The following is a 27638-nucleotide window of genomic DNA, read 5'->3' as shown; positions in this document are numbered from 1 at the left end:
GAAAACAGAAGCCACCTTGGGAACAAAGGTGCTCCAGGGGCATAGGCCTCAATTTGTCCGAAAGTAATAAGATGTAGGACTCGCCTGAAGTTATCGGGGAACATTCCCTCTCGAGTGATGTCCCACTGAGGACTGCTTTTTGATGATGCAAACAGAGTCCTGGCAAGGAAATCCAGAACCAGAATAAACACCTACTTGGGAACGTATTACCTCCTCAGGGCAAAGTCTCAGGATCAACCTTGTGAAGCCCTTGGCAGCTCACATGTCCATTTTCCCTGATGAAAGCTGAACTTTGAGCCCCTTATGTCAGGGCGTTCTTTTTGGTATGACCCTGTGGTGAGCCCGCTCAGGGGAACTGTCAGTTTCAACATCTGCAGTCATAAATTGCCCTTGTGGGGGGGGGGGGGGGCTGCTATCCTGTTTTGATGACATCAAAAACTGTTATAATGAAAAGGGGGGGGGGGGGCTAATCCCAGCCATTAGTGGCTTGCGGGACTTGATATTTTTTAGCATGACATAGTTGGACTTTATAATTGGACATTTTTTTTTATATGCACTAAGCGCCGGTTCACATACACGCGACGCTACTTCTCGGGGCGACCTCTGAGATCGCGGTGTGAGCAGCGCGCCGCGATCTCGGAGCGGCCGCCACGGACTCCATAACATTGAAGTCTATGGCGGTCGCCTCCTGGTCGCCCCAAAGAAGCTCCGGACCCTTTTTCTAGGTCGGAGCGACTTGTGTCTCTCCTATTAGAACGGGTCCGCAGCTTCCCTATGGGAGGCGACCTGCGGCGACCTGTGAGGCGACCAGGTCGCCTCACAGGTCGCCCTAGTGTGAACCGGGACTTAGTTTTTTATTAGCACAAGGCACTTTGCACTTTATTAGAGAATGATACATTTTTTTATTTGCACATGAATTAAGCAATATTGTGTTCAGTTTTTTGCACATGATTTAAGTAATATGTGTTACATTGCACATAGGTGATATATACTGTATATTTTTGTAGGTTTGCATGGGATTAGCGCTTCCCCCCCTTTTTTTCCATTTTGGGGCTAACATTAAATTGACTGTATGCACTTCCTTGCCGCAAAAGGAATATTACCAAATGAACTATGCAAAAAAAGGTCTGGGGGACTACTAGGCTCAGCAAGCCTGCTATGGAAAAATTTAGAATATGATAAAGCAAGGGCACCTAGCACCCAATCCAGATCCATGTGAAGAAATGATAACAACTCGGCAACCTTTCCGAGGTTTAAAATTCTGCTCAGGCTGCGAACCTGTTCCAGACTTCGGAGTAAATCACATTTGTTGACGTCCTTTCTGGAACTTTGCCAGGATTGAACCACTTTGGGAAGACAACCTAAGTCCTCAAATCCTTTCCCCTGAGTTTTTAGTCTATCGTAGGACAGGTATTGTGGAAACACTGGTATGGTATTTCCAGTTTTATATTTTGGAAACACTGGTTCCATAGCTAAGGCAAACCCAAGGTCTTTGGGCCAGTCGTCATGCTTGCTATCACAGTGAGACCCTCATGTAACAGTCTCTCCTGGAACTTCATGACCAAAGGCAGTAGAAGAAAGGCATCTGCTAGGTGACTATTCCTTAGGGTGAGTGAGGGAGTCTGCTTCCTCCAACAACACCTGAGGGTAGGAAGAGAGGCATCTTGTGAATGGATTGTAATGCAAACAGACTCAGCCGAGGGTTGCTCCATACTTAAGTGATTTTGGCGAAATCTTCCAAATAAAGACCTATTTATTGGGAACCAAGTACTGGCATCAGTGATAAGGAATCTACCGTACAGGATCAAGTGGGTTTACCTGACATACCCATCACCAGAGACTCCTGGGCATCTGAGGAGAAGCACGTCTGCATTGGAAAAAATAAATTCTTTGGAACATCCAGAGAATCCAGTGTGCCCAGGAAAACCAAAAGGGAAAGCACCAGTAGGAGAAAAGAAAATGCAGCACTAACACCAGCACCAGGATTCAGTTTAGGTCTGCAGAGAGACGCATGCAGCATGGACTCCAGCAACCAAACACCGGCTCAGGTGTGCACAGAAAAGCATGCATGATGGATTACAGCAGTGGTCCTCAACCCTGGCCTACAGGGCCCACTAACAGGCCAGATTTGCAAGATAACTGAAATACATCCCAGGTGATATCATTTGCTGCTCAGTGATTGCAGTACTCTAGTCTGCATCTCCCCAAGGTAATACCTAAAATCTGGCCTGTTAGTGGGCCCTGTAGGCCAGGGTTGAGGACCACTGGATTACAGCAATCACACACTAGCTCAGTTGTGCACAGAAATGCATGCATCATGGATGCCAGCAACCAAACTCCGGCTCAGGTGTGCAGAGAAATCCATGCATCATGGACTGCAGCAACCAAACACCAACTTAGGTGCAACACATAAGGTTCTGATGTCTCTAGTTGGAGAACTTAGCCCCAAAAGACCACCAGAAGGGGCTCCCCACCTTGTTGGTGCATTTAGCAACCAAAGATGTGTATCTGGAAGAGGCTGAACCCAGACGGACACTGATACAGTCAGCAGGTAGGGATTTATCGCAACATCACGGTCTTGCGGGTGTAGATCTTGAGGACAAAAAGGAGACTGGGGGAGGTTGCTCTCAGTCAGACTTTGATAGATTTAAACAGGTCCTGTGGGTGGATATAGGGGCGGAGCTATATCACATGTATGCTGCCATGTTGGTGTCAGGAAAGGTATGTATACACTGCTGGAGATGAGCGAGGTGTATGTGAACCTGTTACTTTTTCCTACATGGGAAAATTCACAAGTATGCTTTAACTAATGTAGGTTATAATAAAATATTTATTATTTAAATATTTATGCTTCCATTGCATTCTCTGTGCAGCTAGGTTGTGCTGCTTTTGATAAAAACATTTTATTCTTTCATGTGCACATTAATATTCACAGCTATCTCAGCAAATCTATGTAAATGAATTCATCTGTCTCAGGTTGGAGTAGTGAGGAAGGACTTTTAACCCATAGGATGATAAAGTCCTAAGTCCAGGCTTTATCAATATAATCAGTGTCAGCAAAAATTCAGGTGAAGAGTAATCCGTTGTGGTGCTGTGCTCCTGATATCTGCATGTTTTCAGCTCCTGCCGGACTGCTATTTGTGAATTCTAGAAATCCTTTATTAGTAAGTATAATGCTATTTATGGCCCTTGCTTGTTTTTTCTATTAAATCGTATGATATGAAGTTATATGGCAAAGTTCTTGCTCCCAAACTTGCTCATCCATGTCTTTATGGACCTTGCTTTGTACACTGGTCTAAATCATTTGGTGGGGGTGGGGATTATGGTGTGAGGTTGTTTTTCAGGGGTTAAGCTTGGCCCCTTAGTTAGGGTGACCAGAAGTCCCCGGTTTCCGGGGACAGTCCCTGGACACTGTCCCCCGAAGCCAGTCTGTCCCCAGATTGCAGGGGCCGCGCTAGGCGCAGGGCCATTCCTGGGCGTGTGCGGAGGCAGAGTGGGGGCATAAAAGTCAGTGGCATACCAACAAGGGACGGTCTGTCCTGGGTGGCACACACTGGGGGGTGTCAGACTGGCGTTTCCCGCTGTGACAGTTTTAATTTGAATTGCCGGGCATGCGCCGTCACACAAAGTCCCGCCTCCTGGTTTGGCTCCTTTGATAGACAGCACACTTGTCCAATGTTGGACATGTGCTGTCTATCATAGGTAGGAGCCGATCCAGGAGGCGGGACTTGTGTGATAGTGGGTGCACGATGATTCAAATTAAAGCTGACACAGCGGGCGACACCAGCCTGTGTGATGATACACCCGGTTCTCCTAGTCCTCTCCTCTCTGATCCCTTGCAAAGGTGAGGCTGTATTGCTGGGCATTGATGAGGCTGCATTCCTGGGCACTGGTGAGGCTGCATTCCTGGGCACTGGTGTGGCTGCATTACTGGGCACTGGTGTGGCTGCATTACTGGGCACTGGTGTGGCTGCATTACTGGGCACTGGTGTGGCTGCATTACTGGATACTGGTGTGGCTGCATTGCTGGGCACTGGTGAGTCTGCATTGGATGGGCACTGGTGAGTCTGTATTGGATGGGCACTGGTGAGTCTGCATTGGATGGGCGCTGGTCAGCCTGCGTTGCAGGGCACTGGTGGGGCTGCATTGGATAGGCACTGATGAGGCTGCATTGGATAGGCACTGATGAGGCTGCATTGCTGGGCACTGGTCAGGCTGCATTGCTGGGCACTGGTTGGGCTGCATTGGATGGGCACTGGTGGGTCTGCTTTGCGGCACTGGTGAGGCTGCATTGATGGGCACTGGTGAGGCTGCATTGATGGGCACTGGTGAGGCTGCATTGATGGGCACTGGTGAGGCTGCATTGATGGGCACCGGTCAGGCTGCATTGCCGGGACTGGTCAGGCTGCATAGATGGGCACTGCTGAGGCTGCATAGATGGGCACTGCTGAGCCCTGCATTCTTTATGTAGCGCACTCCTGAGCCCTGCGTTCTTTATGTAGCGTGCTCCTTAGCCCTGCATTTTTGATGTAACGCACTCCTGAAAACTGCACTCTGTAAGTACGCCACTCCTGAACTCTGCACTCTGTTTTATCTTATCTTCATAACATTTGGTAGTCCTATCTCAAAAAATTCTGAGAAGTATCTCTTTTTTTTTAATTATGAACAAAATGTGAGGAATAACGTACATATCATGCAATCATTTCATAAACACATACCACATACACTGCATATATAATTTAACAACTTGCCGACCGCTCACTGAGCTAGTACTGCGGCAAAGCGGCTCGATATCGTCCAGCGACGTAGACCTACGTCGCTGGACTCCTCCCCTTGTGGGCGGCGCGCGTGCCGCCGGAGGCTCGCTCCCGCTGTATTCAGTCACAGAGGGAGTCGGGCCAGGGGAGCAGCGGCGGTGATTACCGCCGCTCTTCCCCGATCGGGGATCGAGTGTGGACTTTTGGTAATATAGTGTTTCTCTGTCGCTCATTGACAGACGCAGGAATGATATCTTGATATCCGTAGGGTTATACTGCCCCCTACAGGAGTAGGACACTAGGCAGGAAAAAAGTTCTGGCCACACCTATGGGCAGTCCCAGGGGGTATATCCTCTCTCTCCCTGCTATAGGATGTCAGTTTTTTTCTGCCTAGTCAGGAGTAAGGACCTAAGTTCCTTGCTGGGATCTCTGGTCCTGGCAAGCTTTTTTAGATAAATCTTTTTTTAGTTAGCTTTTTTCTCCAGTTGTTCCTGTGAGATCCTCATGGCTGACTCTGGGGTGGATCTGGGCCCCTCCCTGGGACGGTCAGATGCACACTAATCTGGGTTCCCCTCTGTTCCCCTGTGCACCCTCCCCCTGTGGTGTCCCTCTCCCCCCTCCCTTCCCCCCTACGGGGGGGGGGGGGGGGTGTTTGTGTGTGTGTGTGTGGGGTGGCTCGCCGTTCATGCAAGCCGCTAAGGGGGCGGGGGGGTCCCGAGTGTGGACGGCTGTTGTGCGGGGGGCTTCCTCCCTGGCTTCCCAGGGCCTACCTGCCGATCGATCGTCTGTTAGTGGATGTGGGGACCCCCCTTCCCGCCGCAGCGCGCGGGGCCGCCATTTGTTTGGAGTCCCTCATGTGGCTCATGGGGGCGGCCATCTTGGTACACCCAGCTTGTTTTGTTTGCAGAGCTGGGCAGCTGTGGAAGTTACTGAGGGCGTGTGAGGGGGCGGAGCTCCTCCCTAGACCCGGGAAGATCGCTCCACAGGACTTCCTTGTCATGTAGACAATGCTGAGAGCAGTCCTTTTGAACTCTGGTGCATTGTGTGGTGAGCCTTTTGGGGGTCTCTCTCTCTGCGGGGGTCTCGAGGCACGCTGTCTCATTGAGGAGCGCTGTAATGCTGGATGACTTTTTCAATTTTGTCATACTTTGCTGACGGGTTCCCCTGGTGTTGCCATGGACCCTGCTGCACATGTGTCCCCACCTAATCCCCTCGAGGTGGCCGCAGGGCCCTCCGATTCTCCGCTCACCATTGATGCGCTTTCGTCGGTCCTGGAGTCATTTGTGTCTCGGGTGGAGGTGGCCTGTCAGGGACGGGGGGCTAAAAAGCGACCCCCGCCTACCCCTGTCTTGTCTGATGCCTCAGATTCTGATCCTGAGCCAGTCGCTGCTGCTGCGGGTTCCTCCTCTGGGGCTGCTGTCTCGCGCCCCGTCTTCTCTGATAGTGAGGATGACCTCTCTGCCTCCGCCATAGCGCAAGACAAGGCACTAGTGGATGCACTGATTGTGTCTGTCCGGGAGACCCTAAAACTGGAGGTTGCACCTGCGGATGCAGCTCATACGGAAGTTGCCTTTGGAAATCGCAAGCCCTCCAGGGTGGCGAAGGTGTTTCCCTTTCTCAAATGCTTTGACGATATCATTAAGAAGGAGTGGGTCCGTCCAAACCGACCCCCTGGGATGCCCAGGGGGTCACCTTCGGTGGATCCGCCGGTTTCCAGACTAAATAAGGATACTGTTATCCCGTTGGAGGATTCACCGTCCTTTCGGGATCCAGTTGATCATAGGGCGGAATCTGTGTCCCGTTCCATATTCTCCCTGGCAGGGTCAGCCTTGAGGCCAGGGTTTACCATTGCTCTGGTTTTCACAGACGTTGACGGAATGGGCCAAGCTGTTACGCCATGATCTGGAGGGGAGAAGTCTCTCCCCTGCCGTAGCGGAGTTGCTGGAGCAAATGGTGCAGGGGCTACAGTTTGTTTGTGACGCCGCACTGGACGCTGCTCCATTGCTGGGGCGTGTGTCAATCTCGGCGGTGGTCCTCCGGCGCATGCTATGGTTGAAGTGCTGGTCGGCGGATCAGGCTTCCAAAAAAGCCTTGACTGATCTCCCTTTTCAGGGGGATCGCCTGTTTGGTGCTACCTTGGATGAGATTATCAAGGATCTCACTGGGGGCAAGAGCACCTTTCTACCACAGGCTAATAAGGGTAAGGAACCTCGCCGCAGACAGGGACCTTCCTTTTCAGCTCACAAGAAGTTTTTTCACTCCTCTGGGGCGGGCGACAAGGCGAAGCCCTCCAAAGCCCCCCCGGGGGGTTTTAAGAGACCCTTGTCTGGTAAACAAACATACGGTCCTTCCAGACCTGAGGATAAGACCGCTTCAGCCTGAAGGTGCGCCCCCACCCAGATCAGGGGTGGGGGGGCGTCTTCGCCGGTTCCCGGACCCGTGGCTCTCCAGGATTCAAGACAAATGGGTTCACAAGGTCATACGGTCGGGATACAAGATTGAGTTTCGATCGCTTCCACCGGCGCGGTTCTTCCCTTCCAATATGCGACTATCCCCGGATCGCTTAACGGTTCTGTTGGGGGCAGTGCAGGACTTGATGCAACAAGGAGTGGAATCCATTCGCACAGTGGTGGCCTCCATGCATCAGGGGGATTTTCTGGCGACCATAGACATCAAGGATGCCTATCTTCACGTTCCCATTTACGCAGGACACCAGCAATTTCTGCGCTTTGCTGCGGGAGAGGACCACTATCAATTTGGGGTGTTACCCTTTGGTCTTGCCTCTGCTCCCCGGGTTTTCACAAAGGTTTTGGCCCCAGTTCTGGCGCTGTTACGGCAGCGGGGCATATTGCTTCTGGGCTACCTGGGCGACCTCCTCCTCTGTGCGAAGTCGCCGCAGGCTCAGTTTCATACGCGGACTCTCCAAAAGGAGATTCTTCTCAAATGGAACCGGAATCCCGATTCCTTGGAAAATCGGATCCGGCTGAGCGAGCGGACCAGGGAATCTCTGGTTTGGTGACTTCGGTCTCCGATGCTCAGTCAGGGGAAGTCCTCTCTTCCGATCTATTGGACGATTGTCACCACGGATGCCAGTCTATCCGGGTGGGGAGGGATTCTCTGCAGGCTATCTGCTCAGGGGCTCTGGTCCCTGGAAGAATCCAGGTTGCCGATAAATGTGTTGGAACTGAGAGCGATCAGGTTTTGCCTGGTTCACTGGACCGAGCATCTTCGGGGCTGCCCGGTTCGGATTCAGTTGGACAAGCCACGACCGTGGCTTATGTCAATCACCAAGGGGGCACCAAGACTGTTCTGGCGACCATGGAAGTGGCCGGCATTCTTCGTTGGGTGGAACGGGTTGTTCCGGCACTTTCCGCAGTTCACCATGGCACTGGTTGCTCCGTGGGGGCAGTATCATCTGCTGTATGCCTTTCCTCCTTTCAAGTTGCTGCCGAAACTTCTTCGCAGGATAGAGGCGGAGGGAATTCCAGTCATCCTTGTAGCTCTTCGTTGGGTGGAACGGGTTGTTCCGGCGCTTTCCGCAGTTCACCATGGTGCTGGTTGCTTCGTGGGGGCAGTATCATCTGCTGTATGCCTTTCCTCCTCTCAAGTTGCTGCCGAAACTTCTTCGCAGGATAGAGGCGGAGGGAATTCCAGTCATCCTTGTAGCTCCGGACTGGGCTCGTCGGGCCTGGTACGCCGACTTGGTCGGGGTAGTCGCGGACGCTCCTTGGCTACTTCCTCTCAGGGAGGATCTGCTGTCTTAGGGACCGATCTTCCATCCTGCTTTACGATCGCTGGCTTTGACGGCTTGGCTGTTGAGAGCCAGGTGCTGAAGGACAGGGGTTTGTCTGTTTCAGTTATTCCCACTCTGATTAAAGCGAGGAAAGTGACTTCCAGAAAGATCTATCATCGCACATGGAAGTCTTATATCGCGTGGTGTGAATCCCTCGGGGTTTCTCCACGTTTTTACTCGGTGGCTCGGATATTGGCCTTCCTGCAACGGGGGGGGGGTTGAGCGGAAGCTGACCTTGAGCACTATCAAGGGCCAGGTTTCAGCATTGACGATCTTCTTCCAGAGGCCACTGGCTACTCATTCTTTGGTGCGGAAGTTCATCCAGGGGGTGCGGCACCTGGCTCCTCCAGTGCGCGCGCCCTTGCCGCCCTGGGATCATAATTTGGTGTTGTCGGTTCTCCAGAAACCTCCCTTTGAAAATATTAGGGAGATTCCCTTGCTTACCTTATCCCAGAAGGTGGCCTTTTTGGTGGCTATCACTTCTGCACGCAGGGTGTCGGAACTGGCTGCGTTGTCCTGTCGTTCCCCCTATCTGGTGGTTCATAGGGATAAGGTGGTTCTTCGCCCGAATCCATCCTTCCTTCCTAAGGTGGTTTCCGACTTTCACTTGAATGAGGATATTGTGTTACCTTCCCTGTGTCCTAAGCCCAGTCATCCTCGGGAGTTTGCGTCACACTCCTTGGATGTGGTTCGGGCGATCAGGGTATACTTGGCTACTACTGACTCTTTTTCGTAAGGCTGATTCACTTTTTGTGATCACGGATGGCCTTAGAAAGGGGTTGCCTGCGTCTGCCGCGACTATCTCCAGATGGATCAGACAGACGGTGGTGCAGGCTTATTCTATTAAGGGTCGGGTTCCTCCGTTCCCTGTTAAGGCGCACTCTACTCGTGCTCTTAGTGCTTCCTTGGCCTTCGGCCATCAGGCGTCGGTGCTTCAGGTTTGCAAGGCGGCTACCTGGTCGTCGGTGCATACCTTTACAAAATTTTATAAGGTTGATGTGCTGGCATCGGCGATGCCTCTTTTGGCCGCAAGGTTTTGCAGGCAGCTGTTTGAGGGGACCTTTGGTCTACCTCGGGGGTTTTGTTTTTTCAGGTGGGTCTCATCTTCTTGTTTCAACTAGTCCTCTGTTCTTCTGGTTGGCTCTGTATTGGCCTTCTGGCCTTCTGGATTGGATTTTATTTCTATTATTCCACCCCTCATTTATGGCACTGCTTTGGGACGTCCCTACGGATATGAAGATATCAGTCCTGCGTCTGTCAATGACCGACAGAGAAAACAGACGAAATCAGACGAAAGCCTTTTGTGTGCAGCAGCCCCCCTAATACTCACCTGAGGTCCCTCTAGGTCCAGCGATGTTGTAGGAATGTCTCAGCCATCCAGGACTCCCCTTTTCATTGGCTGAGAAAGCAGCGCTGGGCCATTGACTCCTGCTGGTGTGAATCAGTCAGTCAACCAATGAGAATATAAAGGGGGAGCACAGCTCCGTGTTTGAATGGACACAGGGAGCTGTGACTCACCTGGGGTGCCCCCATAGCAAGCTGCTTGCTGTGGGGGCACTCAACAGGAGAGAGGGGCCAGGAGAGCCAAAGAGGGACCCGAGAAGAGGAGGATCCAGGCTGCTCTGTGCAAATCACTGCAACAGAGCAGGTAAGTATGAAATACTTGTTATTTTTATAGGGAAAAAAAACAAGACTTTACAATCACTTTAAACTGAAAGTTCCAACAGGCTTTAAAAAAAAAAAAGTAGACACTGTCATGTCAAGAAAGTCCATCTCATTGCTGGCTGCCTTATACCCTAGACTTTTTTTTTCTTTTTAGCTTTATTACCCACTTCATCCCTGAAAGCTTTACCCCTTTTAACCACTTACCGCATATCGACGTATATTTACGTTGGCAGACTTTGCGGGGGTATACCGGGATGATGCCTCTAGCTAGAGGCACCATCCCGGTACCGTGGTTAACAGCCAACAGTCGGCTTTCCGTCGGTAGCGACCGATGCGGCTCGGAAGCCGCTCGATCGTTACCCGGGTGAGCGGGAGGGGACGTCCCCCCCCCCTCCCGCCGCCTTCCGTGACTTTGTTTGGGGCTCCTGTCCCACCGGGAGCCCCGAGCACCCAGCCGGCACGTCCGCCGGCTGGATGGAGTCCTGATCAATGCCGGAAACGGCTTTGATCTGGTCTCCGATGACGTAACGCGGAGGCGGCGCCCATGACGCCACTTCCGGGTTACTGTGCTGCAAAAAGCAGCAAATTTAAGAAACGGCTGTATGCAAAAATGCCGTTTTGGGCGTTTTGCATACAAGGAATTGTAGTAGAAGGGTCTAGGGTCTTTTAGATCCTCGATCCCTCGATAAAGAGTACCTGTCACTACATATTGGTGTCACAATAAAAGTGATCAAATTTTATTTTTTTTTTAAAAAACCTGTAATAAAGTTAAAAAAAAAAATAAAATAGGAAAAAAAAAAAATTTTAGCTGCCCCCGTCACTGTTAGCTCACGCACAAAAAAAAAAACGTATACGGAAGTCGAGCCGCGAATGAAATCGCTGTTCAAACCACACATGTGAGGTATCGCCGCGATCGCCAGAGCGTGGGCAATAATTAAAAAAAAAGAGCTACACTCTAACTCTAAACTGGTAACCGTTAAATAAATTTAAAGCGTCGCCTATTGAGATCTCTATTGACCGTAGTTTGTCGCCATCCCACGGGGGGGAGCAATTTTAAACCGTACATGTTGGGTATCTATTTACTCGGCGTGACATCATCTTTCACAATATATAAAAAAAATGGGCTAACTTTACTGTTCAGTATTTTTTAAATGCAGTGAAATGTGATTTTTCAAAATTTTTCCAAAAAAATGGCGTTTTAAAGACCGCTGCGCAAATACCGCATGACAAAAAATATTGCAATGACCGACATTTTATTCTCCAGAGTCTTTGCTAAAAAAATATATATAATGTTTGGGGGTTCTAAGTAGTTTTCTAGGAAAAAATACTGTTTTTAACTTGTGAACAAAAAGTGTCCGAAATAGGGCTGGGGCTTAAGTGGTTAAGACCAGGCTGTTTTTTGCGGTATGGCACTGCGTTACTTTAAGTGACAATTGCGCAGTCATGCAACACTGTCAGGGCCATCTTTAACACAGGGCAAAAGGGGAAACTGACCTGGGCCCAGTCATTGTTGTGGGGCACAAGGCAGCTTCCCTTTGAGCCCGCACTGCCTGCAAACAGTTGATACCGTAAGTGGATTTGGGAGGGCTCAGGAAAATGTTTGCCTAGGGTCCAATCAATATTAAAGATGGCCCTGAGCACTGTACCCAAATAAATGTATGTCTTTTTTTCCCCCACAACTAGAGCTTACTTTTGGTGGTATTTGATCACTTCCGGCGATTTTTATTTTTCGCTCTATAAAGAAAAAACGACTGACAATTTTGAAAAAAAAAAACCAAACAAACATTATTTTTTACTTTCTGCTATGAAACACATCCAATAAAAAAAATGTAAAAAAATTAAATTTCTTCATCAATTTAGGCCAATATGTATTTTGCAACATATTTGTGGTAAGAAAATAATCCTAATAAGCAAATATTAATTGGTTTGCGCAAATGTTATAGTATCTGCAAACTATTGGATATATTTATGGAATTTTTATTTATTTTCTTTTTACTAGTAAAGGCAGCATTCAGCGACTTATAGCGGGGCTGCAATATTGCGGCGGACAAATCGGACACCTAACTGACACTTTTTTGAAAACCAGTATCACTAATACAGTGATCAGTGCTAAAATATGCAATGCCACTGTACTAATGACATTGGATGGGAAGGGGCTAACATCAGGGGCAATCAAAGGGTTGTGTGTGCCTAGCTGGTGTTTTAGCGTAGTGGGGGAGGTGCTTTTACTAAGGGAAGGCATGGATCGTTGTTTCTGCTTTGGAGGAACACAGGATCCATTCCTTCTATACTGACAGAACAGCAATCTGCCTTGTTTACATAGACAGATCGCTGTTCTGCCTGCGTACAGAATGATCAGCAGGTGCCAACAGACATCAGGGCAGCAGAACCCACTTATCAGTTCCTGCTCTGTAGAATCACAGCGGGAGCGAGCGGCCAGCGGTGCACACTTGCGCCCGATACCCAGAAGTGCAGGATTACGTATACAGTATATATGGATGGGAAACTACAAGTCCCGACAGGCTTTGCAGCTGCCGGCTTGTAGTTCTCAGTGAACTGCCATGTACCATGCTGGTAATTCAGTCATTCTTCCTGTCAGTGTGTATCTGCCTGACCGTATGAGCACACAGATACACAGACAAGTCTGCAGGAGTCAGGGGCTGACTGGCAACTTTTGGCCCGGGGGGCAAGTACAAACTAGAGGCCCATAGTGCAGTGATTCGACCCCCCCCCCTCCCCACACTCTTCTCCTCTTCATGGCCTCCTTCCGACCCCCATTCCAGGCTGAAGTTCGGCTCTGAGTATTCTCTACGGACCAAATCCAGGTTCCCTACCTGGCCAGCAGGGGGCAGTTGGGGGGGGAGCTGGGACAGCTCGGTCAGGAGGTGTCTGACTGGGGGGAGGAAAATCTCCAGTGGGGCATGGAACCGGCCTCTGCTCAGACACCGTTTACACCATCCATGCTGGGGGGGGGGGGGGGGGGGGGGGGGCTGCGTTTTTTCCTTGTCTTCATCCCGCACTCAGTAGGTCAGCGGTGGGGACTTTTTACTTCTCTTCACCAGTAATCCTTTAGGCATGTCTGTGGCAGAAGCAGTGCAGCCTTTTTATGGGGCGTCAGAGCAGCCCCCTGGGCCAGTCTTCCCCTGGCAGGAGTCCTGCATGGCACCTGTGTTCTGCTGATCACTGGTGCAATGCTTACAAGCTCAAGTAAAAAAGATGTGCATTTAATTCTATTTTTTAAGAAGGTGAATTTATCCTTTAGGGCTTGGGTGTCCAACCTTTTGGCTTCTCCTTGCCACTTTGAGTGTAGAGAAATTTTCTCGGGCCGCATATAAAATATATACTATAGTTAAGGTATATAAGTAATAAAATGCAGCCGCGCCCTCCCATGCTCCCCCCCCCCCAGCACTAATTTACCACAACTAGTGGATGATCCCCTCCGAGGCAGCCTCTGTGGCCGTGCCCCGACTCGACTTCCTTCCTCCCCAGCAAAAAAAAAAAATTGTCAGGGGGCAGTGGGCCGCATTGCCTGCGGTTCTGGGCCGCATTCGGCCCCCGGGCGCAGGTTGGACATGCCTGCTTTAGGGTAAACAAAAAAAACCTTCTGGATCCAAATCTCCCCCCAAGCCCCCCCCCCCTACACTTTTACTTAACTGAGCCCTATCTCAAACCAGCAATGTGCATAAGAGCAGTGGCTCTCCCAGGTCTCTCTCTACTTATTGGCTCGCACAGCACAGGAAGCCATTGGCTCCTGGTGCTGTCAATCACAGCCAGTTGCAAATGAGGAGAGAGCAGGGGGCGGGGCCAAACTGTGATCCATTGGATGAATGGGCAATGTCCTTTCACAGGCTTGCTGTTGGGGACACTCGGTGGAGAGGAGGAGTCAGGACCACCAGCGAGGGACCTGAAAAGTGAAAGCTTTGGGCTGCTTTGTGCAAAACCACTGCACAGAGCAGGTAATTATAACATGTTCGTTATTAAAAAAAAAAAAAAAAAAACACTTTAAACTTTATTATCACTTTAAGGTTGGTATTAGGTAGGTGGTGGGTAGTTGCAAGGCTGCTGATAATTTCAGGCAAACAATCCTTCATTTTATTACAGCTCACTTGCTTATCAATGTTGCACCTTAGAAAGTGGAACCTTTGTGCTGGTTAACCCCTTCCCGTTGTCTCTTTTTATTGGTTGTTTGCCATCAGGGGGCAGGACGGACTTCCTAATCACTTGACCACTTTTATTGACTGTCATGATATGATCGGTCCGGCTGGCTTCTGATGATGATTAGAGACGGAGTTCTGTTTATGACAGCCCAGCCAGAGGACACAGAAACCTTAGCCATCCATATGTTCATACATATATGTATATATTCCAAGTTATTTTTGTTTTGTTTTGAATGGCGTGTGGAAGAGAGAAAACATAATGGTGAGATTTTTTTTCTGACTTCCTGTCTCTGTGACTTCTGTACAAGAGATCTGGATGCAGTTGTCACCAGGACAGGAAGACATGGACATCAAAAAAATGTTGTCACAAGTATTAACACTTTCTTATTCTACTATTTTCTTGCCTATTATTCTGACTGCAGGTGATGGGAAATCTTCCTAGCAGACGAGCAGATGGCAAAAAACCCTGACAGAAGCCTTAAATTGGTATTAACCACTTTTACCCCCTTCCTGACCAGGGGGTATTTTGCGATTCGGCACTGCGTGACTTTAACGGACAATTGCGCGGTCGTGCGACGCTGTACCTAAACGAATTTGACGTCCTTTTTTTTCCCCCAGAAACAGAGCTTTCTTTTGGTGGTATTTGATCACCTGTGCGATTTTTTTTTTTTTTTTTTTTTGATGATGCGCTATAATCAAAAAAAGAGCGACAATTTTGCAAAAATAACAATACAGTATTTTTCACATTTTTTATATGAAATTCCCAAAAAAAATTTAAAAATCAAATTTTTTTTAAAATTTCTGGCCAATTTGTTTTCTGCTAACTATGTTTGGTAAAAAAAAATCACAATAAGCGTATTTTGATTGGTTTGCGCAAAAGTTATTGCGTTTCCAAAGGGAAAGATTTTTGTCATTTTTGTTGTTTTTTAATAATTTAGTAATGGCAGTGATCTGCGTTTTTTTTTTTTTTTTTTTATGCGGGACTGCGACATTGCGGCGGACAGATCGGACCCTTGACTGACATTTTTGACACTTTTTGGGGTACCAGTGACATTACTACAGTAATCAGTGCTATACATATGCACTGTTACTCTAAAAATGACACTGGCAGGGAAGGGGTTAACTTTATTAGAGATGCAGTGACTATGTGTGTCCCTAGGGGCGTGCTTCTTACTGTGCAGGGATGTGGCTGTGTGTGTAACAGCACAGATCAACGGTCCTACATAGCAGGACCGTTAGATCTCTGCTGTTACACAGGGGAGAATGACAGGCGGCTTTGTTTACATTAGCCACCTGCCTTTCTCCCTTCACAGCGGACGATCGCGAGTGACCGGCGGACATCGGGGTCCGCCGGTCACACGCACGGAGGTGTCCGTGAACGAGCCGAGGCGGGAGCGCGCCTCCGGCCGCGCGCGCTCGCCCGCTATTGGCTCCCAGGCTTGTGACGTACCGGTACGTCACTTTGCCTGGTCGGGGCTGACCGCCGCAGTATATGTACTTGCGGCGGTCGGCAACCGGTTAAAGTGTTACTAAACCCAGGAGCTTGCATTCACTATATCTGCTCTCCCACAGTGCACAGAACATCGTAATGCAATTATTGTAGTAAATATAAACTGCTAAATACCTTTTCTCATCAGCTGTGTCCAGCCAAGCACTGGTTAAAGTTTGTAGGAGGGGTTTTCTGACTGTTCTATGAGGCTGCAAGACCCCCTGACCCTCTGTCTGGACAGTGCTGATTGGCCCTGTGCTGATCACATACACTCTCCCAAGAAAAAGAAAAAACTACCTAGCAATACACACCAAACTAAGCATGTGCAGCCTGACTCCATAGGCTCTGTGTTATCAGGAAGTTATGAGGGGCCAGTGGAAGAAGGGGAGGATCAGAGAAAACAGGATCAAAAAGCCTTTTTACTGCATATACACACTGATTTTACTGTTTGGGGTTTAGCCCCTTTAAACCTTTCCCGCGGACGTAAGACATATATGTGGCCCCACTGCACTGGGATTTTTTTCCTTGGGGCCACATATATGCGTATCTCCCTTTGTGCTGGGGGCACAACACGCAGCGCACTCCCAATACAGAGACGGGGCTCTCTCCAAGAGCCCCGGGCCCCATAATAACGATCAGGACCTGGATCTCCTGGTTCTGGGTCACCTGATCGCTGTGGTAGCCTCTGATTGGCCACCACAGTGATCAGCTACTGTGAAGCCCACCCCCTTGATTTTTCTTTATGTGAATGGAGAGGAAAGATACAATGTATATTTCGCTTTTCTTTTTTCTTGCAGGTAAGGAAAAAAAAAGCGTGTGTAAAAAAAAAAAAAAATTAAAAAAATTAAAAATCCGAAAGAAAAGAAAAAAAATAAAGAAAAAATGCCTAGATCAAGGTTTAACCACTTTAAGACCGGAAGGATTTGCCCCCTTAATGACCAGGCCCTATTTTGCGATTCAGCACTGCGTTACTTTAACTGACAATTAATTGCGCGGTCATGCAACGCTGTACCAAAAAAAAATTGATGTCCTTTTTTTCCTCACAAATAGAGCTTTCTTTTTGCGATTTTTTATTTTTTTTTATTTTTTGCACTATAAACAAAAAAACAGCGACAATTTAAAAAAATATATATATATATATTTTTCACATTCTGCTATATGACATTCTGAAAAAAAAAAAATTTAAAATCAAAATATTATAACATTTGAGGCCAATTTTGTTTTTTTCTACATATTTTTGGTTAAAAAAATCGCAATAAGCGTATTTTGATTGGTTTGAGCAATGGGTTAAATGTGAGCCTAGGGGAGTTATTCTAACTGTGGGGAGGGGGGGGGTGTGACTTGCGAAATGACCATAGAGATCCTATATAGAAGGGTCACATGAGCTCTGTGATCATTTCAGGGAGAAGAGCGGTCAGCTGTGTTTGACAGCCGACCGTCCTCCCTCAGCGGCGAGCGATCGCGGGTGTCAGGCGGCAATTGGTGACTTAACTGGTTCAGGATTACCTATAGCAGCTTTACTGCTGGGAGTGGCGCCCACCTGGTGTCCGTGGTATGGTGAGTAGTGTCCCCCCTCCTTTCCTGCGGAATTGTTGGGGTCGTCGGTGGCCCCCTCCCTGGGGATGGTAGGCCCCCCTGTGTCCTTCCTCCCCCTTGTGCTTCCCCCCTCCTCTTTGCGGGGTTCCCCCTTAAAATTGGATGCCTTTACCTGTCCCCAGTCCCCCCCCCCCCCCGGCCCCTGTTTGGGGAACGGGGCTGGCGGAGCAGAGGGTGATGCCGCTGTCGGTCCTGGTTAGGGTGTCTGTACCTGGGTGCTGCAGGGGGGGGGGGGGGCGGGTCCCTAGGGTGTCCTCTCCTTGGGCCTTTACATTTTTTCCCGTGCAGCACCGCGTGGCACCACCATTTTTCCATATTCTCTGTGATTCCCGGTTTGGCGACCGTGTTTCTGTAGTTTGTGGTTTCTTGTAGTTCCATGTGGTTTTCATGTGGTTTCATGTAGTTTCTGTAGTTCAGCGCCCATGTTTTTGGTTGCCCCATAGACTTCCATTGGCGGCCATTTTCCTGTAGACGGAGACAGTCCTGAGGCTGTGGGGGCCTCTAGTGTCAGGTCAGCGTTTCCTCTTCCTCTTTCCAACAGTGTGGCAGATCATTTTGGCGCTTTCAAGCTCAAGTGGTGAGTCTCTGGGGGTACACTATGCTTCCTTGCTGTATAAAGGTTGCCGATCAACATCGTGGAAATTCGAGCGATCAGACTTTGTCTGTCTCAGTGGACTGACGGATCGTCTGTAGGAGCGCCCTGTGCGGATGCAATCGGACAATGCTCCGGCTGTGGCATATGTCAATCATCAAGGGGGCACAAAAAGTGCCCTGGCGGCTCGGAAAGTAGCCAGCATCTTGAGGTGGGCAGAACAATATGTTCCGGCCCTCTCTGCTGTGCACATTCGGGGGGGGGGGGGGGGGTGGAGAATTGGGAAGCGGACTATCTCAGTCAGCAGTTGTTGGATCCGGGAGAATGGTCTCTTCACCCGGAGGTATTTCATCAACTGTGTCTTCGGTGGGGGACCCCCGATGTGGACCTGCTGGCTTCCTGTCTCAACAGGAAGGTGCAAAGGTTCGTGTCAAGGTCGCGGGGTCCTCTGGCCGATCCTGCAAACGGTCTTGGGATCAATATCGTCTGATTTATGCCTTTCCTCCAATTCAACTTCTGTCGAGACTGCTACGCAGAATGGAGGTAGAAGGAATTCCCGTAATTCTGATAGCACCAGACTAGCCTCGCCGGTCCTGGTATGCAGGCCTTGTAAGGTTGGCAGCAGACGTCCCTTGGAAAATTCCTCTCAGGGAAGATCTTCTGTCTCAGGGACCAATCTTCCATCCTGCTTTACGGTTGCTGGCTTGGCTATTGAAAGCCAGGTGCTGAAAGACAGAGAGCTGTCTGAGTTGGTAATTCTTACGCTGTTGAAGGCTAGGAAATCTACTTCCAGGAAGGTTTATCATCGAGTTTGGAAGGCTTACATTACTTGGTGTGAGTCACTCCTTTTCTGTGTCTCGCCTGTTGGGAGTTTCTACAGTTGGGTATAGATCAACGTTTGGCTCTGGGCACCATCAAGAGCCAGATTTCCGCCTTGGCTAATTTTTTCCAAAGGCCGTTGGTGGCGAAATTCTTGGTTCACACCTTTGCGCAGGGAGTTCACCACCTTACTCCTCCGGTGCGATCCCTGGTGCCTCCGTGGGATTTCAATTTGGTTCTGTCGGTGCTTCAAAGGCCTCCCTTTGAAAATATTTGAGAAATTCTTCTGCTCACTCTGTTGCAGAAGGTGGCTTTCTTAGTAGCTTTAACTTCTGCACGTCGCATGCCGGAGTTGGCTGTGTTGTCCTGTCGGTCACCTTACTTGGTGATTCATAGGGACAAAGTGGTGTGACAACCTTGTCCGGCGTTCCTTCCTTAGGTTGTCTCGGGGTTTCATTTGAATGAGGACATTGTGCTACCGTCGCTATGTTCTAAGTTTAAACACTGTATGGAAATTACCTTACGTTCCTTAGATGTGGTAAGAGCGATTCGGGTTTACCTGGCGGTGACTGAAACGATTAGGAAATTTGATTCTTTGTTCTTGCGGATGGACCTCGTAAGGGACAGGCCGCATCTGCTACATCCATTTCCAAGTGGATCAGGCAGATCAGGGTGGTGCAGGCCTACTCGATTAAGGCTCAGGTTCCTCCTTTACCTGTTAAAGCACATTCTACTAGGGTGCTTAGTGCCTCATGGGCCTTCCGTTATCAGGCGTCTGTGGTTCAGGTGTGTAAGGCGTCTACTTGGTTGTCTGTACACACATTCACAAAATTTTATAAAGTGGATGTACTTGCATCTTTGGATGTGGGGTTTAGCCGCAAAGTTTTGCAGGCTGCGGTTGCGGAGGCTTCCGCTTCTTGAGGGTGAAATTTTTTTCTGGTGGTGAGCTCCAGTTGTTCCTAGTTGAGCTCCTGTTACCTGGTTGGCTATGTTTAGCCTTGTTGGGAATTCTGCGTTTGCTGTGTTTTTCCCACCCCTCATGTTGACACTGCTTTGGGACATCCCAATGGTCTGTCAGTGAACGAAACCGAAAACTGGATTTTTGTCTTACGGTAAAATCCTTTTCTCTGAGGTTCACTGACATACACAGCATCCGCCCCTCTTTTGAGATTGAGTTATTTGTTCTTCTGACACTGCTTGATACAAACTGGAAGTCCTACAGTAGGAAGTGATGGTATACCCTCTGGGACTGCCCCAGGGGTGTAACCAAAAAGGTTTCCACCTATTCCTACTCCTAGAGAGCAAGACCATAAGCCCAATGGTCTGAAGAATTGAAGCTGTCTGTCAGTGAACCTCAGAGAAAAGGATTTTACTGTAAGACACAAATTCAAATTTTCCACAATAGTCCCAAAGCTATAAATCCAATTTGTGTGCACCTAATGAATTTACAAAACTCGATTATACCTTGTAAAAGTAGCAGTGACCTCATCACTGTGCTGTACATAGCCTGAGCAAAGCTGTTGGAGGAACCCAGGATGTCCACCCACTACAGGAGGGGGCGGAGACAAGACCAGTCACCCTTCACAAGGAGAGAGAGCAGCAGTGGCCGGTCTTTATTACAGGAAGCTCCTGCAAAGTGTGATTGCTTCTCTTCTTTACAGATCTAGAAGAAATACTCAAGGATCCAAGTAGGGATAGCTCAGAGTTCAGCTTTATTCATTGCTGTATTCAAGGCAAAATAAAACATTTTAGCTGGAGTTGAGCTTTAAAGCAGACCGATTGTAAGCTTTGAACCCCCTCCCTCTTTTTTGTTCCTTTCAGCCTGGAGACGGATTGATTTTGTGTATACCAATGCAGTGTGTTTCTTCCTGTGTAATAAAAAAAAGAATAACATTGCAATGTTTTCTTATGTAGACTTACAATGATTGCTGCCAAAAACTGTGGTGCCCCACTAGCAACATCCGTTAACAACCTGTTGCCAGATCTGCCTAATGGACCGCTTTCGGAATACAGACGAAAGGCCTCCTTCAACTGGAAGGATATGGTGATGTTTCTGGAGGATGAAGACATTATTGCTTTTAAAGTAAGTTATTAATGAGAGTTCCCTGATGGTCCTAAGTATTGTCAATTATATTCAATTACATTTGCAGAGAAAAGTGAAAGGTTAACTTCAGCACTCAGATTAAAGGAGAGCTGTAATACTAAGTAGAATACCCAAAAACACATGTGATCATATGCATGAATTAACTTACTTTTTACATTTCCTTTATATTCTTTATTATTTCAATGTGCACATTATTCAGGGAAAATCTTCTGACACATGGCTTTTATTTGTCACAGTTAAAGATGAAGCTTAATCAATTTATATTTTAACTTCCCTGTTTTATCTTTCCCCCTTCATTTACATTTGACAATCGTAACCACTTGTGGACTGCCCGCAATGTACTGCGGAGGAGAGGCCCACACAGGCAAAGCAACGTATCCATACGACACTGCCTGCTTCCGGGCTTAGGGTGCGCACATGTGGTTGTACACAGCAGGAGCCTGTCAGCAAGTCCCAGCCAATGATTTATGGCCCAGGACCTGCTGATCAGCTCTGTACAATCACAGCCTAGAGCTCTGTGTTGACAATCCACACAGAGCTCTGTACAGAGAGAATGACCTCTCCGTTTCTTGTCCCTGCAAAGCAGGGATGAGAAACTTAGAGATCTAGAAGTAAAAGCCACAAACTTTACACAAAGTTAGGCACACATTTAACCCCTTGATCGACCTAGATGTTAACCCTCTCCCAGCCAGTGTCATCAGTACAGTGACAGTGTAAAAGGTTACTGATCACTGTATTTTGTCACTGGTGATGTCAGTGGCAGTTAATCAGTCCCCCCACCCCCCAGCATCAGTTAGTGTCAGATTGCCCACTGCACTACGCGCATATATATATATATATATATATATATATACACAGTGCCTTGCGAAAGTATTCGGCCCCCTTGAACTTTGCGACCTTTTGCCACATTTCAGGCTTCAAACATAAAGATATAAAACTGTGATTTTTTGTGAAGAATCAACAACAAGTGGGATACAATCATGAAGTGGAACGAAGTTTATTAGATATTTCAAACTTTGTTAAAAAATAAAAAACTGAAAAATTGAGCGTGAAAAATTATTCAGCCCCTTTACTTTCAGTGCAGCAAACTCTCTCCAAAAGTTCAGTGAGGATCTCTGAATGATCCAATGTTGACCTAAATGACTAATGATGATAAACAGAATCCACCTGTGTGTAATCAAGTCTCCGTATAAATGCACCTGCACTGTCATAGTCTCAGAGGTCCGTTTAAAGCGCAGAGAGCATCATGAAGAACAAGGAACACACCAGGCAGGTCCGAGATACTGTTGTGGAGAAGTTTAAAGCCGGATTTGGATACAAAAAGATTTCCCAAGCTTTAAACATCCCAAGGAGCACTGTGCAAGTGATAATATTGAAATCGAAGGAGTATCGGACCACTGCAAATCTACGAAGACCTGGCCGTCCCTCTAAACTTTCAGCTCATACAAGGAGAAGACTGATCAGAGATGCAGCCAAGAGGCCCATGATCCCTCTGGATGAACAGCAGAGATCTACAGCTGAGGTGGGAGACTCTGTCCATAGGACAACAATCAGTCGTATACTGCACAAATCTGACCTTTATGGAAGAGTGGCAAGAAGAAAGCCATTTCTTAAAGATATCCATAAAAAGTTTTGTTTAAAGTTTGCCACAAGCCACCTGGGAGACACACCAAACATGTGGAAGAAGGTGCTCTGGTCAGATGAAACCAAAATCGAAAACAATGCAAAACGTTATGTTTGGCGTAAAAGCAACACAGCTCATCACCCTGAACACACCATCCCCACTGTCAAACATGGTGGTGCAGCATCATGGTTTGGGCCTGCTTTTCTTCAGCAGGGACAGGGAAGATGGTTAAAATTGATGGGAAGATGGATGGAGCCAAATACAGGACCATTCTGGAAGAAAACCTGATGGAGTCTGCAAAAGACCTGGGACGGAGATTTGTCTTCCAAAAAGACAATGATCCAAAACATAAAGCAAAATCTACAATGGAATGGTTCACAAATAAACATATCCAGGTGTTAGAATGACAAAGTCAAAGTCCAGACCTGAATCCAATCGAGAATCTGTGGAAAGAACTGAAAATTGCTGTTCACAAACGCTCTCCATCCAACCTCACTGAGCTCGAGCTGTTTTGCAAGGAGGAATGGGCAAAAATTTCAGTCTCTCGATGTGCAAAACTGATAGAGACATACCCCAAGCGACTTACAGCTTTAATCGCAGCAAATGGTGGCGCTACGAAGTATTAACTTAAGGGGGCTGAATAATTTTGCACGCCCAGTTTTTCAGTTTTTTTATTTGTTAAAAAAGTTTGAAATATCCAATAAATTTTGTTCCACTTCATGATTGTGTCCCACTTGTTGTTGATTCTTCACAAAAAATTACCGTTTTATATCTGTAAGTTTGAAGCCTGAAATGTGGCAAAAGGTCGCAAAGTTCAAGGGGGCCGAATACTTTCGCAAGGCACTGTGTGTATGTATGTGTGTATGTGTATATATATATATATATATATATATATATATATATATATATATAAAGAAAGTAAAAAGAGCCATCAGAGACCAGGAGGCAATGGAGGGCAAGCCGAGAGGAGATGGTCCCGTCACTATGTCAAAATGTATCGCGCGCCTGCGCCTTGCCAAGCCATCTTGGCTTTAGTCTATTGGCTCCCCCTGGCAGATCCTGTGAATCCCCCAGCCAGAGCCTTGCAGAATTACAGAAAGTGAGTCACTTCTGCCAAGTTTTCCTGACTCCAAGAGAAAAGGTGACAAGGGACGGATCCCCAGTACACAGCCTAGGATTGACAGCCTCAGCGCTGTTCCTGTGTGCTTTGTGAAGAGATGTGTCCCTTCCCTCCAATCCGCTCTCACTGAGCTTTGCAGAGTATAACTTGAGCTCACTGCCCCCTGCTTTCTGGAACTCAGAGGAGCGGTATAAGTTCTGTACTTTGAATAGATGCAGGGGACAGAGGGCCCTAGAAAAACAGGTACAACTTATGTAGGAGGATTTGTTTCATCTCTGTAGATCACCTAAGGCTAGTGACTTCACTGGGTATATGTAAGGTTTACAGCCACTTAAGGACCACTCTCCTGCCCACAATGTACTGCGAACGGCAGCCCGTGCAGGTAAAAGAACTAACTGGTACGTCGCTGCCTGCTTCTGGGTTTTGGGAGCTCCCATGCGCACCCTCCACCGCTGACACTTGCTGTGTCTGTCAGCAGGTCCCGACCAATGATTCATGACCAGGACATGCTGATCGACTGTGTCCAATCACAGCCCAGAGCCCTGTGTTGACACGTGGCTCTGTAAAGAGGGAACAACCTCTGTGTTTCTTCTCTTTGCAAATAAGCGATAAGAGATTTTTAGTAAAAAGCAACACACACTACACATTTAGGCACATGTTTTAACCTCTTGATCACCTTAGATGTTAGCCTCTTCCCAGTCAGTGTCAATTTAAACTTGATTGTGGCTGTAATGTATTGTCAGCTCCCGGCAATACAGATAAAAAAATGAAAAAAACAGCGTGGGGTTCCCCCTAAAATCCATACCAGACCCTTATCCGAGCACACAGCCTGGCTGGACAGGATGGGGGTGGGGGTGAGCAACTGCCTCCCCACCCTAAAGCACCTTGCCCCTGTGTTGATGGGGACAGGGGTATCTTCCCGACAACCCTGGGCTCTGGTTGTGGGGGTCTGTGGGGGGGGAGGCTTACCTGAATCTGGAAGCCCCCTTTAACAAGGGGACCCCCAGATCCCGGCCCCCTCTATGTGAATGGATATCGGGTACATCGTACCCCTACACATTCACCAAAAAAGTGTACAAAAAAATAAAGACGAAAGCCAGTTTTGGAAAAGTCCTTCATTAAAAAATAAAAAAATAGTGTCCCCCGATGATCAGTCGCCTGCCCGCTCGAAAAATAGAAAAAAAAAAAAGAAGTAGCTCCTGCTTCTACAGATGCTTCCCGCGCTCTGAGCTGTTTTGATTTTGACAGCTCTTTTATAGGGACCTGACGTCACAAGCCGCCCCACAATGCACTGCTCAGGTGCAGTGAATAAATTACATGACGTCAATAATTTATTCACTGTACCTGAGCAGTGCTTTGTAGGGCGGCTTGTGACGTCAGATCCCAATAAAAGAGTTGTCAAAATCAAAACAGCTCATAGCGCGGGAAGCGTCCAAAGAAGCAGGGAGCTGCTTCTTTTTTTTTTTTTTTTTTTTTTTTTTCAATTTTTGTCGGGCGGGCAACTGATCATCGGGGGACACTATATTTTTTTTTTTTTTTTTTTAATAAAGAACTTTTCCAAAACCGGCTTTTGTCTTTATTTTTTTGGTGAATTGGTAGGAGTTTAATGTACCCAATATCCATTCACATGGGGGGTCGGGATTTGGGGCCCCCTTGTTAAAGAGGGCTTCCAGATTCCGATAAACCTCCACCCACAGGCCCCACAACCACAGCCCAGGGTTGTGGGGAAGAGACCCCTGTCCCCATCAACATGGGGCAAAGTGCTTTGGGGTGGGAGGCAGAGCCCTCCTGCCCCAAAGCATCCACCTTTTTCAGGGCATGTGGCCTAGTATGGTTCAGGAGGGGGGGGGCGCTCATTCGCCTTCATCCTGGCCAACCAGGCTGTGTGCTCGGATAAGGGTCTGGTATGGATTTTAGGGGGAACCCCACACCGTTTTATTTTTAAATTTTGGCATGGGGTTTCCCTTAAAATCCATACCTGTCCCGAGGGGCCTAGTATGGACTGGGGGGGGACACGCCGTTTTCCGTTTTTTCTCAGCAATACTGACATAAACTTATATAAACTGAAGTGCCTATATATAGATTTGTGTGTGTGTGTGTATGTATATGTATATATATATATATATATATATATATATATATATATATATATATATAAAACTTTGTGGTATACACTGCACTATCTGATCTTAACAAACTGTAAAAGCAAGAATCGCTCTCCCTGCCAGCAATGTATTATTAACTATAGAATTCCACCTATAAATCACCCAATGGCCAAGGGATTTGAACCCACAACGTCGCCATTGCAAGCCTGGTATTCTACCAACTACGCCACTGTCAAGCACTCTTAGGCTAAACACACTGCCTAATTAACTCCTATCTCACCCTACACACCGGGGATGAGATAAAAGTTATGGGGAGCGTGTTCAACGGTGGCGTAGGTGGTAGGCAGGTGATTTATCAGAATCGGAGGTCAGAGTCCATAATAATGCAGGAATTCAAAGTTCCCACGTACCTAGTTTGTAGACGCTATAACTTTCACGCAAACCAATCAATATACATTTATTGGGATTTTTCTTACATGTAGCAGAATACATTTTGGCCAAAATGTATATAGAAATTTTGTTTTTGTTTTTTTTTTAATGTTTATTGGATATGTTTAATAGCAGAAAGTAAAAAATATTATAGGTCTTTTTTTTTTTATTTTATTTTTTATGCATGTGGGGATCCATACAGGGCGCCAGACTCATAGGTTTCGGTGAGTTTTTTTATTTTTTTTCAAGCCACATGTTTAGAGCCTGATATTCGCTATTGTCTTCCGGCCAATCAGGACAGGAGGCGGATTGGGTTGGCCGGGAGGAGAAGCTGAGGGACCGTAGAGGGGTGAGTGTGAGTTTAGCACCTGCTGCCACTGGTACACCTTCCTTTCACTTATGGTGGTTGAACAGAGAAGTATGGGAGGAAAAGGAGGTTAAGTATATGTGTCTGTAGAGGTCTGTACTAAAGTGAACCTCTTGCTTTACCCTGCATTTGCAAATCATATATTCAGTATGAATTACATTCTGCACTTCTGTATATGTTATACAATGACTGTTCCATTCTGTCTCCAGAAACAAATCTTCTCCACGCTGGAGAATGACCCGCTTTTCCATCGCCAACCTGGAGAGGAGCTTAGTCTGGAGAAGTACAGAGAGCTGACATTTCTGCGCTGTAGAAAAATCTTCGAGTATGATTTCCTGACCTTCGAGGAAACCATGGAGAAACCTCAGAAAATTCTGATGCTTATAATCTGCCTGGGCATGTATGACTGGTCCCTTGCTGCTAAATATTTCCTGAATACTCAGGTACTTTTATACAATGACCCCTGCGAGGCTTGTCTCCCCCATTAATATTCTTCTTGCACAAGTGTTAGTGATTTGCTGTTTTTTTTTCTCAGGTTTTTGTAGGTGCTATTGGAAGTGGCGGCTCTGAGAGGCACCAGACCTTCCTAAATCAAATAAGACGTATGGAGGTAGGTTCATTAGTGATGTCATACAATTCTGCTCCTACATTATGTAATATAACATTTAACACCTTCAAGACATACAGCAGTGTTCCCCAGACATTGCTGTTCTGTGTGCCACAATCAGTGCTGGGACAAGCTCATTAAGTGGCCAGGGGGAAAATGCCCCCCTGACCCCAGTCGTGGGGTGGGGGGGGGGGGTTGATTGGGATAGTAGGGTGTGGAATGCAGCACACCGCATTGAAACATGTAACATTCTATCCAGCAGTAAAATATGGGGTAACGGTGATGTAAAAAGGAATAGGACTGAGCAGGAAAAAACTGTGGCGTGCGTAGCAAGTCGCTGCAAAAATCGGGTGTGGTTTATATTGTGCTGAATATTGGCTGTAGGGAAGCAGAGTGCAGAGGCTGAGTAGGAAG

General features: G+C 47.6%; 1 protein-coding gene across 2 annotated transcripts in view; it reads left to right on the top strand.

Annotated features, from left to right (window-relative positions):
* ACOX3 (acyl-CoA oxidase 3, pristanoyl) overlaps nucleotides 1-27638 on the top strand; it is a 225092-nt gene that overhangs the window by 3323 nt on the left and 194131 nt on the right. The window contains exons 1-4 of one of the 2 annotated variants that reach the window (XM_082243726.1): nucleotides 3069-3164; nucleotides 20783-20951; nucleotides 26827-27060; nucleotides 27153-27227. In XM_082243726.1, the coding sequence (XP_082099852.1) occupies nucleotides 20790-20951; nucleotides 26827-27060; nucleotides 27153-27227 (471 nt within the window). In that variant the 5' untranslated portion in view covers nucleotides 3069-3164; nucleotides 20783-20789. Of the gene's footprint in view, nucleotides 1-3068; nucleotides 3165-20782; nucleotides 20952-26826; nucleotides 27061-27152; nucleotides 27228-27638 lie in introns of those variants that run through there. The other variant, XM_082243725.1, reaches the window with a different exon arrangement.

The sequence above is a fragment of the Pelophylax lessonae genome (genome assembly GCF_965119305.1).
Source record: "Pelophylax lessonae genome assembly, chromosome: 1".
In the NCBI taxonomy this organism is placed as follows: domain Eukaryota; kingdom Metazoa; phylum Chordata; class Amphibia; order Anura; family Ranidae; genus Pelophylax; species Pelophylax lessonae.
The sequence above is the reverse complement of the archived record's forward strand: the minus strand, read 5'-3'. Positions and strand labels throughout refer to the sequence as shown.